Below are 18,017 nucleotides of genomic sequence, written 5' to 3' on the forward strand. Positions count from 1 at the left end.
TAGTTTCTCCTTTCTTTCACTCTTGAAATATGAAACAGTTTTAAACATCTGACAGAGTATCCAGCAGCACTCAAACGTCCGTTTGTCAGTGATATGGATTAATTTCATCCTGTCGGAATAATATTAGAAGTTATGAGCTATGAGTATTAGTTGAAACTCTTAACTTCAGGCTCACATAAAGACGGATGATAGTTAATATTTCATACAGACTACCTTCTTTGCATGACAAACAAATACAGATATTTGTATTAAGCACCTCCAAAGCTTTAACTTTGTGTATCTTTAAATAACATGTTTTTAATAGACATCATTTTGGACTAAATTTCAGGGAAAACAAGCTCCTCCTCCATCCTGTGTTTTTGGGTTATTTGTGGGTTTTTTTCTGTGGGATATTTTTGGTGCACCTTCTTGCTGGAAACTGGGTCTTTGGCTGAGCCTCTTGCCCGACTACCACGCCTGTGATGGATGACGCTCGTCCCGCAGCTCTCCCAGATCTGTCACCATTAAGGTGGCACAACAGTTCTTTGATGGGACATGAAAAGTTTTTTGTTTTTTTCCTTTTGTGTGACAGCTCAGTCGGTTCTGTTTGGATTGAGTGTTGGTGGAGGGATGATAGAGAGCTGCTGTGACAGGTGATCATTCTCTGAAAGGAAGTAATCATAGTCACTTAAACCGCCGGCTTTATCGTCTGAGAGCAGGGAGTGAAATGTAAAAGAATCTGCAGGAGATGCTGCAGTTCTGACGTTCACGGGTCGGACTCAGCAACAAAACACTGGACCGCTTCTGAATGTAAATGGACTCAGTGGCAATAAGGTCAGTTGTGTTGTACTGAATCCACAAAAAAACACCCAAGATGAACATGAAGTCAAAGGATGCTCTCTTTCAAAACTATCCCACCATCTTTGCTAGTTCGGAGCGGTTTGGGGCAGGAAGTGACCATATTTGGACAGATGACTTCTCTTTTTCCTCATGTACACATCTCCGTTCCTTTCACTGTGAAATCAAAGCTCTGGATAAATGAAGACGATTCAAGCAGCAGAGTTTTACGCCGTCTCAGCTTCGAGCCACACGTCCTGTCCTGTGTGTTTACAGCAGTAACTATAAAAGCTTTCATTTCCTGTGTAAAAAATCGGAGGTTTCTCCTCATCAGAGACCTGAACGCTTCCATGTGCTTCAAACAAACTGATGTGAACCAATCTTTGTGAAGTGATTTTTTTTTTTAGCACCAAAAGGTAAAACGAGATCCCAGCAGACACGCTCAGAGATGTGGTGTAGGTGCAGGTGGAGGTGGGGGTGGTCGTGGTGGGGGTAGAGGTGGTGGACGTGATGGCGGCAGCGTCACCTTGAAGAAACTCAGTTTGTTTTTTACGTTCAAAAGTAGCTCCGTAGTACCGAAATTCAGTCTCACGTGGTTTTCCTTTGTTTGTGGGACGCCTCGTTGTCTAACGTGAACCGTTACCCTCCTTTGGTTGTTTAACAGCAGTCAGCAAGTTTGTACGATCCGATCTGATACGTTACGTCACGTTACGTTGCTTTGTGCTTTATTGTGTTACCTTACGTTATCTTATGTTACCTTATGTTACCTTATGTTACGTTAGTTTATGAGACATTATCTTATGTTACGTTATCTTATGTTACGTTATCTTATGTTACGTTATCTTATGTTACGTTATCTTATGTTACGTTAGTTTATGAGACATTATCTTATGTTACGTTATCTTATGTTACGTTATCTTATGTTACGTTAGTTTATGAGACATTATCTTATGTTACGTTATCTTATGTTATGTTACGTTATCTTATGTTACATTAGTTTATGAGACGTTATCTTATGTTACGTTATCTTATGTTACGTTACCTTATGTTACCTTGTGTTACGTTATCTTATGATACGTTACCTTATGTTACGTTATCTTATGTTACGTTACCTTATGTTACGTTACCTTATGTTACCTTGTGTTACGTTATCTTATGATACGTTACCTTATGTTACGTTAGTTTATGAGACGTTATCTTATGTTACGTTATCTTATGTTATGTTACCTTATGTTATGTTACCTTACATTACATCACCTTACATTACCTTACGTTATGTTGTGTTACTTTACCTTGTGTTATTTTATGTTACATTACCTTATGTTATGTTACTTTATGTTATGTTACCTTATGTTATGTTACCTTACATTACATCACCTTACATTACCTTACCTTATGTTATGTTACTTTACCTTACGTTAAGATACGATACACGTTATTGTTCCCATGGCGAAATGTTTCTTTGGCAAGTGTAGCTGCATTTGAGAAAATTCGATATTTTGGACATAACAGCATTATTCATAAAATCTGACATTCAGAGTGTGGTCAGGTGCTTCCTGTTTGCTTTCATCATTCCTCTTACAGGTTACTGAGTGAAGGCCGACATGTATGCATTCAAAATTAAATCCACAGGTGTGCAGAAAGCAAAGGGGTTTGAACACTCTGTGAAGCAACTATATATTTAATGAGGTTTAATTTGTTTAATCTGTGAGCTGTGGCCCACAACAGTACAAAGATAAAGTTTCATGGCTCATAATTGTGCAAGAAAATGCATAATTTCTACCACTGAGCTGAGGAAGAAGGTTACATCCTGCTGGTGTCATTTTTCTGGATTTTTGGTTGTACAAAGTGACCAAAGTTGTCACCCACAGCAGCTTTTTTCCTTCTGGCAGCAGTCTGAGAGGCATAAAATGCTGGTTTACTGCAACGCTCACGTCACCGTTTAAAAGATAATATAGTGTGGTGGCTCTGAGGGAGATGAAGAGCCTCGTACAACTACTACATGCCTGCTTTAGTGCCACTCACACTTTTACAGTGCGCTTTCAAACGCTGCAATTAATGGGAGAACATAATGGTGCTGATTATGTGCTGACCTGTAATCAATCATTCCTAGAACTCGTTATCAGAGCGCAGGCGACGCAGTGTTCACGTCACGTCTTTCCTGAAACACGTGTCCTCCATGACGAGGAACTCCAACTACAAATTAAACTCTGGTTCCCGTCCGTCCATTAGCTCAGACAAAGAAGAGCCCAGCCCATTAATGGATGAACCCCACCGTTAAAATCTGTCCTCCGTCCAATTACTGCCCTGATAAAATGTTAAAGTATCACACCACTCAGCAGACAATAAAAAGAGTGACCCAGATAAACGATGGTAGTCTGCAACTGGAGCTTCACTAACAGACTGACGGACGCTGGATGGACAAAGAAAGCCTCCGCGGGCGGCTCCATTCACTGTGTTCAGATCGCAGCGGTGAATTGGAGGCAGAAGTAGCTGCTTTCTATTCTGGGCCCGGCAGCTCCATCCAGAGCCGGAGAGAGGCGAGAAAGATCAGCGCCGCAACCGGCAGAGATGAGTGACACTCCAGCGTGATTGGGGCTATAAATGCCTGCCGCGTTGCTCGAGCTGTGCTATGGAGTGGGCGGAAGAGGAGCTCTCAGCGGGGGTCCTGTGTGGGGCAGCGAGGGGGTGGGTGGATGAGAGGGAGGGAATTGTTTCCGCTGATAAAGGTGCACGGGTTTATTTTTGCGCCGGGGGGAGAGGTGATGCGCGGGCATAAAAAGGCCGGTGCGGACGTCAGCGCTGGTCACTCAGGCTCCCCGGTGCCACTCTGATGGCCCTTCACTGGGACCGAACCACCACTTGAGCCTCTTGGCGTGACTCACGCTGAAGTCAGTTTGTTCCCGGGCTGCGTCTGGAAGATGAAAACGTGCGGTCCAGAATAGCTGCGGAGCGACACTCGTCTCTGAAAGGTTACGATGCTGATCTTCACCTCAAAAAATAAACACAGCTCTGGAGTTCAATCCAGCTTCTTCTGACTCGCGCTGCGTTCAAGTCACGTCAGATGTACTGGAAATCAGAGATGTGTTTTTCAAGCAAAACTACTATTTGAAATTCGCTCTGAACTATTAGATTTTTCTTCGAATATTCGTGTTTTTCCTGTTTCTTCCTGTTAAAAGAGAGTTTTTCCTTCCTTCTGTTGGAGGTTTTTTTCCCCTCCTACAGTAGCTTATGTGTGAATTGTTGAATTGTTGGAGGTTCTTCTGTGTAATGTTGTAAAGTTTTGTAATAAGAACATTTCAGTCTGCTGAGAACATACAGCATGAGTCCACTCTGTTGGTCATCCTCCCTCTTTTGGCCATAATGGAAGTACTTGTGAGTCACGCAGTGATGTGGACTGTGGTGCATCAGCTTCACATAACAAGGCAGCGCGTGTGTGTGTGTGTGTGTGTGTGTGTGTGTGTGTGTGTGTGTGTGTGTGTGTGTGTGTGTGTGTGTGTGTGTGTGTGTGTGTGTGTGTGTGTTTGAGACACAGAGGGGGGGATCAGGTGGAGTAACTGTGATAGATGAACAAGTAAAAGAAAGCAGCTGGCACAGGAGATTTGAGGTGACAGTCAATCTAACTCAATATATTCAGAGATGTACACACACACACACACACACACACACACACACACACACACACACACACACACACACACACAGTCCTGCAATGTCTATAAAGTTGTTGCTCGTTGGTTTGATCCCAGTTTATAGTAACTTCCGTCTGATTTCTGTGGTTTGTTCCATTTGAGTTTATTAACATAAGAAGTTGTAATTACTTTAGTCCTCACCGTGTTATTATGAGAAGAGTTTTCTCCGATTTAAAGGATCCTGATGTCGTAGTTATGAGAAAATGCAGATGGACGAAGTGACATCACTGTTGGTCGCCGCTTGGCTATGGCTGAAGTCCTGTCTTATTAGCGTACACGTTTACATATTGTAAATGTGTTCAGTTAACGTTGGACTGGTCATGATTTGTTTTTATTTTCAAACGAATGCTATCCGTGCCTATCTGCAATAACAGCCTGTCACCATAGGTGGCGCCAAAGAGAACAGCGAGATCTTAAAGACTAACTGTAAAGTGGATGTTGTCCACGCAGAGCTGCATTAGACGGCATTTATTTTTAAAATATGCTTCATGCAGCGACGCATTCTCGCTCGACTGTTTTCAATCCGCAAGTATAAAATAATTCAGTATTTTTTGTATTTTCTGGACAGTTTACAGTGAAGCCTGCGATGGTCGCTGTACATTAATGTACATACAGGAAAACAACAGTCGCTCAGTTGATGAATGCGGAAAGAAGAATCCAGGATGAATTCTGCTTTATGTAATAAATGTTATTCACCGACGAGCTTCAGAAAACATAAAGGAAAAGTACTCATGTCGGCACTTTACATGCTCGAACACCTACACACAGACACAGACACACACACACACACACACACACACACACACACACACACACACACACACACACACACACACACACACACACACACACACACAGACATCTGCATTCACACACAGTCGTATGCAAATAAACAATCAGACTGACTCTTGATCTCACAAACAAACAGTCGCCGCCGACAGCCGTCCGGCTCTCCGATCCGCTGCAGCTACCGAACGTGTCGGCTGCTCCTCCACATCGGGGGGGAGCTGATTCCCATCGGCTCCTCCCACACACTGACGTCTGCTATCTACAATATGCGCTCTGCAAAAATGGAGCGCTGCTGCGTTCAAGGACACTCGACAGCGCAGCCGCATCCAGCAGGGTTTTTTGTTTTTTTTCGTAGTGAAAAGCAGCCAACGGAGGTTTGTTCTGCTAACGAGCGGTCGCATGCCGTCGGCCTCATCAAACTGACAGTGAAGGATAAGTTCACCTCCTGAACCCCCCCCCTCTTCCTCCTCCTCCTCCTCCTTCTCCTCCTCCTCCATCTGACGGAAACATCTCTTTTTTCGGAGGCCGGTTGAAGGCCGGTTGAAGGCCTGATGTGCGACGTGGACTTGTTCTTGGCTGTGATTATGTCATCGGTTTTCTTCCACAAGTAGAATGAAGCAGTCAGCGTTTTAAAAATAAACTCAACCAGCAGCCGAAGTTCGACATCCGTCACTCAGCTCTCAAAAACATCGTATTCCAGATGCACTCGCGTCTGTGAGCTGAAAAAACAGCATTTAGACCAGGAGTCTCCAGCCTGTAGAAACAATACGCAGCGTTTCCCACATTTCAGTCCCTCCAGGATTTCGCTGAGTTTTTTTGTGATTGTTGCGATCAGAAATTTTAGATTTTGCAGTGGATTTTCTCGTAAGTTTTAAGTGAGTTTTTCAGCGTAAAATTGCAGGAGTTACAAAAGTGCTATTTCTTTTTAAGCAGTAACTGATGAAGGAATAAATATGTATTCACTTTCCTGTGATAATAATCATGCTGCATTGCATATCACAGAAATAGTTTAGTTCTAATCTCTTTTTTTAATATATTTATTGAAATTAGAGAACCATGATGCTAAAAGTTAAAAATCAGTTTGTCGTTGAGTCCAAGTGAACGTGTGCGACAAATTTAAAGAAAATCCTTCGAGGCGTTCCTGAGATATGACATCCGGGAGAATTGGACGCAAATGTAAAAAATTAATTTCTTTCTGAACTATTAGGTTAAAATTATTTGCAATTTGCATCAAGCAAGTTCCTGTTTCTGGTTATCCGGTCTGCGGGGAACCTTCGACGCTCCGCCGACCGCCTCTACGACGCCTACGAGGAGGGATGTTGTTGTCAGCGTTTTTGAATAAAGTCTCTGGCTCGGCTACAATACAACGTTAACAGCCGTCGCTAAACGTGGCGCTAATCCCGTCGTGGTAATCGGGACGTCTGGCGCTCGTACAGTCGTGAGAGATGTTTTCTGGGACTTCATCCTCATTAACGGACTCCCCGAAGCTCCGACGGTGGAGGCGGGAGAAATGAGAGGTGGGAGGGGAAACGGGGGAATTATGGCTTTTCATGAAATAACAGATTTCACGTTGATTGTGATGAAGATCTTTTTCTCTGCATAGAAACGACTTGTATTCTGAATTCTATTGTCTGAGAGGAAATGATTCTGTGAACTGCTGATACACTTTGTATTGTACGTTATGTAAAGAGGCCGTTTATCAGTGATTTTCCCTGATTATAAATTTTTGAGTCATCCTGCAGCATGAAGAGCCGCTAACACAATTTACATTTAAACATTTATGTTCTTTTTTTTTTTTTGTGAAACACATGGCGGTCTAAATCAAAGCTCTCCAACCTTTTGTTTTTCCTCTGAGAGCAGCTTTAACAAAATAAAAAGTGTCTGAGACCTCCTCATTTAGTGACATTTATTCACAGAGCTGAACTCAAACCAGCTGAATCAGCTTCTTCTATGAGAACAATAACAACACATTTTGGATCAAAACAGCTTCAATTCACATGTGCATGTTTTTTTTTTTTCTGTATTTAGTTGCACAGATGTTCCCACACACGTCTAAGTCTAAACCTCGTATATAACTGGACCCTGTGTGAAACTGGAGGGCTTTTATTTTGAAAAGTCTGAGGTGTAACTTTGATCTCTCCCTCTTTATAGCTCCGCCCCCTGCTGTTTCAGTCCAGCTGATGAATATTGTATTTATGTTATTTTACCTAATTTGTGAGCAGCTGTTTTGTTTCCAGCTGGCTGGCTGCTGTGTTTCTGTCCTCTGATCTCTGTGTCTCACTGAGGGGGCGGAGCCTCCACCTCTGCCGCACACAATATGTGGGAAACACTGCATTTTAAATATATCTTTGGCTTCTGACGTAAAAACCAAACAAAGTCGGAGTCTAAATCTCAGCTGTTCAGTTTAAAATCTGAATTCTCGCCCCAGATTTGATAAATGTATTTGACTTTGTGTAAATAAAAGCAAAATAATATTAATTCCACAAAGAAAACACTTCAGAATGAGTAGATTCACCTCAACCAATAAAGCCAGTTATATTTTCCCCATCTTCTCTGAAATCCCTCCGTAACTTCTCCTCCGTACAATTTCATTTTCCTCCTCATTTATTTCTCACATTCGCGTCGGCTCCCAGAATCTTAATTTCACACAGAAATAAATAGACACAGATCGATGGCGTCTCTCCGCAGAGCAAACACCGCCGACTCTCGATCTGCCCCCCCCGCTGGAGGCCGGGTGAGGCGGGAGGCATCTCGTTGATACGTTCCTCTGCGGAGAGTCTCCGGGTTTAATATTCTGTCAGAGTTTCACACAAACACACAAACTCTCACCGGAGAGACCGAAAAAAACCGAAGGGAAGCGGAGCGAGATGAGATTCAGGTGTGAGGAGTTTTACAGGAAGTGTGTCGGGCGGAGTGAAAGGCGACGGGTCCGACGGAGGGAAGCGGAGCGTTCGGTGACGGTGTCGAAAGTCCGACGACCTCCAACTCGCCGCGCTGACGGAAACACGGTCGACTGGAAGCTTTAAACAAACCGCACAGTCGCATCTACCGAAGTCTCTCAAAGAAGACTTTCTTTCCTCCAAGTTGTTCCCCCAAAATTCTTCGCGTTAAGTCCATTTATCAATCTTTCATTTAATTTTCGATTGAGAACGATTAGATCTCGTAATTCTGAGAAGATTAATGTGGTTGTAAGTCATTGCTCTCTGGTGTTGTAATTACTGGACCAGCAGTCTGTTAGAAAACAGAGGCTTTTTGGAGCCGACCTCTAGTGGCACTCGCTGGTATTGCAGCTGAAGACACTTCTGGATCAGAACCATTTTACAGACCTGAAGCTACGAACTCTTTTATAGCCAGTCTGTGATTTGGGTCCAGTTGCTGTTGAACTGTGATCCTGAAACTGTTGGAAAATCATTCTAATGCTTCAGCTGTGTTGTAGTTGCATCCTTTCCACCTCACTCACTCCAGATAATATCTCGGAAACGCCTCGAGGGAATTTCTTCAAATTTGGTACAAACCTTCACTCGGACTCAACGATGAACTGATTTGATTTCGGGCCTTTTTGCAGCTTGATTGGGATGCGGCGGCGTAAAGACGTGAGGAGGTTATTCTGGTGCAGCTACGTTTCATTCACAAACCCCCTTACAAAGGTGACTTATCAGAGATTGGCACCGACTCTGCTGAGTCTGCCTGGTGAAACACTTTTTAGTCCTCTGTGTGGCCTGACATTTTAAGAAGCTATAATTCTCCAACATATTTTCATTATAACGCCTCTAATGGTGCATCGTTGCACAGAAAAAGGTGATTGATGTTGGTGTCTGAAAACCTGCAGCACGGTGTGAGTGATGTCGGGAGCTGGATGTGTGGATGGCGGTCGAGAGGACGGTGAGCTGAGTGCAGGTGGCAGACACAGAAAACAGAAAATGACATTTTGTTTGGTCCGCCGTTCAATCTGTGAGCTCAGTCACACAAACGGTTGCCGTGTCGGCGCACATTAAAGCCTCGTCGTCGCAGGTTCAGAGTTCTTCTCCCGTTTTGCGTCGTTCTGTTTCTGGCTCGAATTTCTCTTTTTAAGCGTCTGATCAAAGAGCGAAACACAAGAACCTTTCGCTTTCATGAATTTTTTTTTGAATTACGCCTCTTATGTCAGCGCCACTGTTTTTCTTTTTTCCGGCATTTATATTAACTTTGGCTCTTTGTGAGGATCCCAGATAAAGGCCTCGGCCCTCATTGCCTGCCGGTGTATAAATAGCACTAAGTTTAGAGGTCTGTTTGCTCCTGAGCTTCAGGGATTTCAGCACAGCGAGCTGCTGCTGCTGCTCGGTCCTGAATGGATGGAGGAGGAAGAGGAGGAGGAGGAGGAGGAGAGAGAATGAGTTTTTCACCAGACCACGTCTGTTTTGCCTTCAAGGAAAACACTTCCTGTGTGTGTGTGTGTGTGTGTGTGTGTGTGTGTGTGTGTGTGTGTGTGTGTGTGTGTGTGTGTGTGTGTGTGTGTGTGTGTGTGTGTGTGTGTGTGTGTGTGTGTGTGTGTGTGTGTGTGTGTGTGTGTGCAAACCTGCTGAAGAAAAAAAAAACTCACTTGCATTTGCACAATAAGGTGTTTTATGTTTTATGTAAGTGTGTGTGTAGTATTTGGGATCGACTCTGAACACGGAGCTTCTATTCTCGTCAGTTTGTAAAAAAAAAAAGGAGTTTATAACAGCTTCACATAAAACAGACAGTCTGTCGCCTCGGATACAACAAATATGATGGAATTTGTCATTTTGATAACATGGATCTCACTAATCCATTATTCTATCGATATTATCAGCAGTAATAGAAATTAATAAATGAATCTCGGGTCTCCAGTGTGCTCCGGGCGAGATGCAGTTGAAGGGCGACTCCGCTATATTAAAACATTCAGATTCAGTTTGTTTTTCATAAGAGAAGAAGAAACTTTGTCAAGTCTGATAAGATGACCTCTAATGTCGGTTATCTCAGCTTTGGCATCCTGCGTTTAATAATACGACGTACTCGGACACAAAATCTTTTTCTGGCAATTTAAGTGCGACGGCGTTGAAATCAAGGTTTTTCTTCTTCTTCTTCTTTTAAAGGTAGCTGCTGCTGCAGTACTTGTTTCAGCCACTTGGTTAAAGGCAACTCCAGTAGTTGAAAATATCTCGAGGTCTGTTAAAGCGGTAAATCATGTTGAGATTTTCAGTTTCCTCCTGACCGGACCAGAATTTGAAGCTCTGTGATTGGATGTTTTCTGAAGCTATTTATCTCCACGAACACAGAAAACATCTGGTTCTTTAACTTTAATGTCAGAGAAGCAGATGTTTTCTAATCCAGCTGTTTCATCCTCTAAACTGATGATGTAACTGTGAGAAACTTCATTAATGGGACTTTTTACTTCTGTAACTTTTACTTTTATAAATCGTCCTTTTCCCCGACAATAATGCGTCACTTTGAAAGCCTCCCGCTCGGTGAAGGTCGGCTCGTTCGTTTCCCGAGCATCCCTCCGCCGTTCCCGCGGAGTTACCCGACTAAATCTAGATTAAAATGCACTTATCTTATCACAAATGAGGTCCTCTGTGTACGCGGCTACCTTTACCGTCCTGCTCGGTAAACAGCTTTGAAATCACGCTCCAGACGAGTGGAAGCGCCTTAAATGTTAGCATCTTCGTTAAAAGCTGGAATGAAGCAGGTCGCTGAAAGTATTAGCTGCTTCGCATGCCTCTGAATATTAATAGAGTCTATTAATGAAACAAGTACTGCGGTCCCAGAGGGAACTATAATTATGGATAAGCAGTAAACATAGATTCCTTTAGCTGCAACAAAGCTGGATGATATTGGCTTCGTTAGTCAGCGGTGGAGAAGAAAGGAGGACACGGTCCATTGAGTTTGGACCTTTAATCGAACTGATCCTTTTACCTTTTAAAGGAGCAGTTTCACACTTTAACAAAACAAATGTTTTCTTTCTTTTCTGAGCGTCAGAGGAAACGATCGATGTCTTAAAGGTTGAAGGCGGGTGGAAATCACAGACCTGCACAGTCAGCTGGTCCTGAAGGCTGTTTATAGCTTTTAATGTTTAAATCTGGTTTAAATTTAAGTCTCCATGAGATCCTGTGAAACTATGAAGATATATATTTTTTTATGGTTACTGAGACATAAAAGTGAAAATGAGTCATTGAAGTGTTAATGAGTTGAATTCAGGGGCACAAAACATTCAGATTATGTCATTTAAATGCAAAAGAAATTCAGTAAAAATTAAATGGTTTTTAAATTACAAGATGTTGTGAAACTGATTTGCTTCAGAACGAAACCGTTTCCTTGACTTCATCCTCTGAGGAAGGTCATGAAATAAGGAGCAAATCATTTTTTTGTCATAAATTAACATTTGGTTTTCTTTTATCTTTACTCAAACAGAAATGCAAAAAAAAAACCTTCAAGTAGCTTAAGAAGGCTGTAATAATGAAGACAATTACAAGCAAGGAGAAACTGTTTTTATGAAGAAAATTGAACTTGCAGCTGCTGATAATATCAAAGTCTAATTACAGTGAGAAGATGTCCAGGCTGTGTAAAGTTTATGGATTTCAGTGCAGCTCGGTAACTGTAATACAAACACCCGTCCACTAGAGGGAAGCGTATCAGTCTCCTGTGCTTCAGGAAAACAAGAACACGTAGAAACCCACTTTGTTAAGGTTAGTTTTTTAAAAAAAAAACTCTGTTAGCGGGAGGGAAATTACAAAGAAACCACTTTGTCACCTCGCAGATTTAAGCCCGACCCGACCACGTCAAAGTCCGCAATTTACGCTACCGAGGTTTTAGATACGGATATCTTGAATTTGATTCTGGTTCCTGAATCAGACTTTTCTTTACAACTTTTATGTAATTATTATTAAAAGAAAAGTATATCACACATTACATTACTAATCTTTAGGTTTCATGCAGTTTAGTAGGGGAGAGTGTTTTCTGTAGCTATACGATTTACAGATGTTCCCTAAACGTCTCACGTGCTGTATCAGTACAAGACAGATCGGTTTTCATTCATTAGTTTGAAAAGAGTGGAATACAAATGTCTGATTTATCCAATGTGAAACCGAAACACTATATTAGCGTTACGATTAGATTTACTTAACAAAGCAAAAAGTTCTGTTTGAAAACAAAAATACGTTGGTGAGGACACAGCTTTAGGTATTGAACCCGCAACCCGGGTTACGTCGACACCGATAGACCTGATAGGATCTCACTGGGTTTTGGTCTGAACGGTCGTTGCACCCACCTGTTGTTCCGGCACGTAACTCCCCCCCAAAAAAACCCACAAACAGACACTTTTATCTCTGAACTTTGGATGGAGCGAGGCTAACCGTTTCCCCCGACTTCCAGTCTTTATGCTAAGCTAACGCTAACCACGCCCTCTGACTCCGGCTTCGAACTCACAACACAGACAATCTCTCTCAGACGTAGACTTATATGTTTGATAAACCCAAAATAAAAAGTCTCCTCTACGTCTGCTCTTCTATTAAAGCTTCTGGTTCGGAAGCAAAAAAAAAACTCTCGGACGACTCAAACATTCAGAGTTACGACAAAATAATCAGCGCCAACGTTTGAGAGAAGCAGCGGCTGCCTCGTTTCCCGTCACGGACCGGACCGATTCCATAAAACCTCGTACTGACAGGTGGGGAAAAGAGCCTCTTTACTCGCTCTTAAATAAGATGTCGTCCATTCAGCCCCCAGAGAAAGAGTTGTTTTCTGACTGGAAGATAAAAAGCTCGCAAGGTCATAAAGGAAGTAGTACAGACGGTCGGTCCAAACACACGCAGCACATAAAGCATTAATGCGACATCATCGTTGAGAGTATTTTTAACCACAGCGACAACAGGAACACCTTCGTTCTGCTGCTCAGACCTTTGTGTTGTGTACCTCTTCCCTCCCACATGCTTTTTTTTTTCTTTCCTCTGTCTCGCTACGTTCCCGTTGAATCAGAATCAAAGTCGTGGACGTTCAGCCTGACAGCTCTCCCTGATTTATGGTGTTTTTTCCCTCTTCAATTCAATCTTTGCGCTCTCCGTGGTTACATTATGGGATCTGTCAGTCACAGCGTTTCACACATACAAAGAAAGGTGCAAAACAAAACCAAAGCAAAAAGCTTTAAGTCTGTATTTCTTTTCTTTTTTTTGCCTTAAAGTTTGCACCGGGTGTAATTTGTTCGATTTACGCCTCTTCTGGTCCGCTGTGGCAGAAACTCCATTCAGACACCATTAAACCCTAAAAGTGGAGACGAACTACCGAACAATATCAGTGATGATTTTTACTTCAGGCAAGATACGACTCTGCAACCAAACTTGATATTCACCAAGAATTGATAAAAAAAACCTGTCAACCAGCAGTGATGTCATCAACCATCAGTGATGTCATCGTTGGTTTGTGAACGTTATGAATCCTCCAGTTCAGATTCTGTCCGTCACCATCTTGATAGTTCGAAGCGGTTTGAGCAGGAAGTGACCATATTTGGACGAGCTGGGGGAGGAGCCAGCGTTAGATCTGACCGATCTGATTGGAAACCTGACGATACTACGTCCCGCCCACTGATAGCTGTAACCTGACTGCACCGCAGGCCTGTCAATCAAACAGACACGCCCCCAAAAACAGGTGTTCTTGAATCTTCTTTTCTAATGAATGAGGGATTATTTTCAGATGGACCTCCAGAAAACTAAGAAGAAGGAGTGACTTTAGCTAACAACACCGAGATAACTGATGGACACATTTTATTCACTTTGGATTTGATGAGAGAAGTTGAATGGGAGTCTATGGAGCCGGAGGCTTTTTGGAGCCGACCTCTAGTGGCACTCGCTGGTATTGCAGCTGAAGACACTTCTGGATCAGAACCATTTTTCAGACGTAATACTTTGTTCATATTTTGGTGCGTCAGGTCTCGCTGAGCTCCTGTCAACATGTTTTGTTCTTTGATGACTGTTTTATTCGTGACATTATGCTGTTTGCGGTCCGTGTTTGAAATAGTTTCACAACAAAGTAGTCGCTCGACTATTTGTGGACATTTTGAATTAAAAACAAAAGAAATTCGGTCATGAACAGCTCTGAAGAACTGGCAGTTTAACTTGCACCTCATCAACACTGTGAATTACAGAGTGAGTAACGGCTTCACAACAATGAGTCAGAGACTCTGATGGTATTGAACCTGTTTCTAAAAATTCTGAACTGCAACTCTTGATGCAAAAGAAACAAAGCGCGTCTATTTAAATCATCGAAGTGCTTCTTATGAAACGTGTGGGCTGCGTTCATGTAACAATCCACCGTGACGTCAACAGACATTTTGAAAGACTCCAATCTGGTGTTTTGGCCGTCGCCATCTTGAATTTTTTGGAAGCCAGAAGTGACCATGTTTGGATGAGCTGGGGGAGGAAGCGAGGGGCGGATCTGACTGACTAAGCCCCGCCCACCAACCATATCAGTGTTTGAGTCCTAATATCTAATGAATGCTGGAGTTATTTCCAGAAGGAAACACTGATCAGAAGGAGATTATCTAACGACACCATGATGACCTGATGCTGTTTACAATGGGAGTCTATTGGAGCCCCCAGTGGCCCTCAGTGGTATTACACCTGAAGGCTTCCAAACCTTAAACAATGGAACTGCCCTGCTGTAGATGAGCCAGCGTGATGCGTGTTGCTCTCCGACGACATCAGGGAACGACGGGAGCCGATTGGTGCAGATGTTGCATCAACAACGTGGATGTTTTACAGAAACTTTTAATGCTAAAAAGAAGTGTTCAATCAGACAGTTGTTTTAGCCTGTCGACTATCCCCAGCGGATGACGTCACAGCGGGTGATCTGTTTTCAATGATAAAAAACGGGATGCAGCCGTGAGGAGCTGCAGGTGACAGAAACTGTGACATTTTAGCCGAAGAAAGAAAAGTCTACTTTAAAATGACAAAATAAAAAGTACATTCTTACTTATCTGAGGTTTCTTTTTTTAAATGATTAAAATAAATGAATCCTCAGCATTTTCTGGAAAGTTTTGCTGCTGTGCTGCTGCTGTGTGCCACTAATGGATCCAGACGTAGGTGTAAATGTTGGGTGAACTGACCCTTTATTTTAGGAGTGACTAGTGCAGTTCCCTCAGAATAATTCTCATCAAGGACCCTGAGTGTGAAAACACGCAGAGAAAAACCTGCTGTAAAGGATCTTCTGTGGGTTTTTTTCATCCCATCTGCTCCTGAACATCAGAGTTCCTCCTGCTTTGCTTGCAGCCACGGAGCATTAAGTGGTGGAGAAGGATTCATACAAGGAGGAAGTGTCTGGACCGGAGGCCACGTGACCCCCGGGGGTCTGACATGAGGAAGCAGCTCTGTCACAAACTAACTGTTGTTTTTTAGGGCAGCGCGTCACGGCCCGCTGCCTCTAATGTCCTGTCTGCCTGCAGCGTGGCAGTGTTTCCATCTGCAGGAACACACACACACACACACACACACACACACACACACACACACACACACACACACACACACACACACACACACACACACACACACACTCTTAACTGTCTCTAACTCAGGCACGCGCTCACATACATGAACCCCCCGCCCCCCCTACCTTCACGGCGTCTATGTGGGAGATGCTGTCAAACATCATGTCGTTGGCGGCCACGATCTGGTCCCCGACCCGCAGTCCCTCCCTCTCAGCCGACGAGCCGGGCTCCACAAGGGACACGTAGATCCCCACGCCGTGCTCCGATCCCCCGCGGATGCTGAATCCCAGACCCTCGTGGCTCCGGGAGCGCGTCAGGGTGACTTTGCGCACGTCTCCAAAGAGGCCGTCGCAGAACTGCGCCGCCATGGAGGCGGAGAGCTCCGCGGCGGCGCTGAACCCGTCCGGACAGCCCGGCGCGAGGGGCGGCTCGTGGACGGAGGAGGAGCTGACATATTTCTGCAGGGTTGAATCCCCTTCGTCTCCGAAGCCCTCCGCGCTGCCGTTGCTGGGCAGCAGGTCGGTCTTCAGGTAGAGCCCCTCGGAGGTGTACTGGTCGAAGAGCAGCTGGTCGGAGCGCGGGATGACCAGACGCAGCATCGGCAGCAGCTGACGTTTCCCCGCCGTGTTGAGGATCACTTTGAGAGTTTGCACCAGGTCGAAGACGTTGCGCTTGGCGTGGTACACATTGAGGCAGTGGATGAACTGCTCTCTCTCCAGGTCGCTGAGCAGCAGGTTCAGAGCGTTGTGGAGCCGCCGGACGTTGGCCGACAGCGCGCGGCCACTCGGGGCCGCCGAGTTCACGGATGTGTTGAGCGAAACGCGCTCCAGATCCGCGCTCATCCTACAACATAACGGGGGAGCAGCGCGTCATGCGGAGCGGAGGACGGGTCGGGCATCTGACACGGCGCTGCAGCGGGTCGGTCCTCCCGGTGGAAAGTAGAGCCGGAGACAGCTCGGGCAAACTTCAACAGGTGACCGCGGGGATCTGGAGCGCGTCACGGAGGCTCAAGTGCGCCGCGCGAAACGAACCATTTTTTCCCAAATTCTTCAGGCACAGAACAAAAAGTCCTTCCTGTCCCGTTTATCTCTTTATTCCAACACGGATTCAAACTGTCCTCTGTGATACGAGATTAAAATCCAGTGAAATCTCTCTTTATGTCCTGTGAAGGAACCAGATAACAAGCACGCGACCTTCTTCACGTTCACTCTGTCCACTGAACTCAACTCGGTCCGTCCGGTTCCTCCGCGGAGCCTCCTCTGTCCTCTGCGCGCAACGGGCAGGCTGCGCTCAACTGGACTCTCACAGCCTTTGTGTGTAGGAAATGACGCAGGTGTGTGTGTGTGTGTGTGTGTGTGTGTGTGTGTGTGTGTGTGTGTGTGTGTGTGTGTGTGTGTGTGTGTGCGCGCGCGCGCGTGTGTTGCTTAGAAACTGACAACACTACTCAGCCTTATTTAAATATTTCTGGCAGGGCTTTAGCTGATGTCACACTGTTGAGTAAAACACTGGAGTTTAAATACAAATAACTCCACAAACAGGTGAAACGTGTGAATTTACTTTTTTACAGTTTTTTTTTTTTTTTGGGGGGGGGGCACTGAAGAAGGTGAGTCCCTGTTTGGGACACGTTGGAATAAATCTGGACTCGTCAGAAACATGGAGGCAGATGACATGTAGGTGTCGGCCTGTCAGCCTTTAAGCAGATCAAGCTGCATTATCCCAAATGCTCCTTGTCATAACTGGAGCCCGAGGCTATTTTTAAACGGCTATTTATAGGAAGTTGTCTTCCTCCTTGTGTCGGTGTAACGAGCTCCCGCTCTCCGTCTGGGCCCGTGAGACTCCCGGGGAACCTTTGCTGCCACGCCGGGGTGTCGCTGAGGAGGATGACAGGTTGCAGCGGAGCCCCGAGGAGAAGCTCAGTCAAACATTTAACCAGCAAGAACAACAATCACAGAAATGAGTCTTTGTCATTAGTGTCAGCCTGGAGGCCGGCTGCCTGTCACTGGTCTGCTGGGGTGACTTTACAAAATAATGATAAAACTTACATTTTAAATTGCTTCATCTTTCCTGCAGACAGCTGAGTGCTCTGAGGTTAGAAAACAGGCCAACGGCAGGTGGTGCGTTAAACATTAAAGAATAGAAACGCTCCATGAAACATTAGTACGGTAGAAATTAATTTTAAAGATAAAAATGAGGAATCGATACTCGTTAAAGGAGGAGAAGTCAGTGGAAGGTTATCACATTTTAGTTGC

At 44.3% G+C, this 18,017-nt stretch overlaps 1 protein-coding gene across 1 annotated transcript in view; it reads right to left on the reverse strand.

The window, feature by feature from the left end:
• The window catches only part of whrnb (whirlin b), a 55,922-nt gene extending 39,050 nt beyond the window's left edge, over nucleotides 1-16,872 (reverse strand). The window contains exon 1 of the mRNA XM_069720056.1: nucleotides 15,894-16,872. Within this exon, the coding sequence (XP_069576157.1) occupies nucleotides 15,894-16,610 (717 nt within the window). The 5' untranslated portion in view covers nucleotides 16,611-16,872. The remainder of the gene's footprint in view (nucleotides 1-15,893) is intronic.
• Between the last annotated feature and the right edge of the window lie 1,145 nt (nucleotides 16,873-18,017).

This window comes from Brachyistius frenatus, unplaced genomic scaffold (genome assembly GCF_029030835.1).
Source record: "Brachyistius frenatus isolate BFR_SWC_R1_liver_20210118 unplaced genomic scaffold, ASM2903083v1 Contig_231, whole genome shotgun sequence".
NCBI lineage: Eukaryota > Metazoa > Chordata > Actinopteri > Embiotocidae > Brachyistius > Brachyistius frenatus.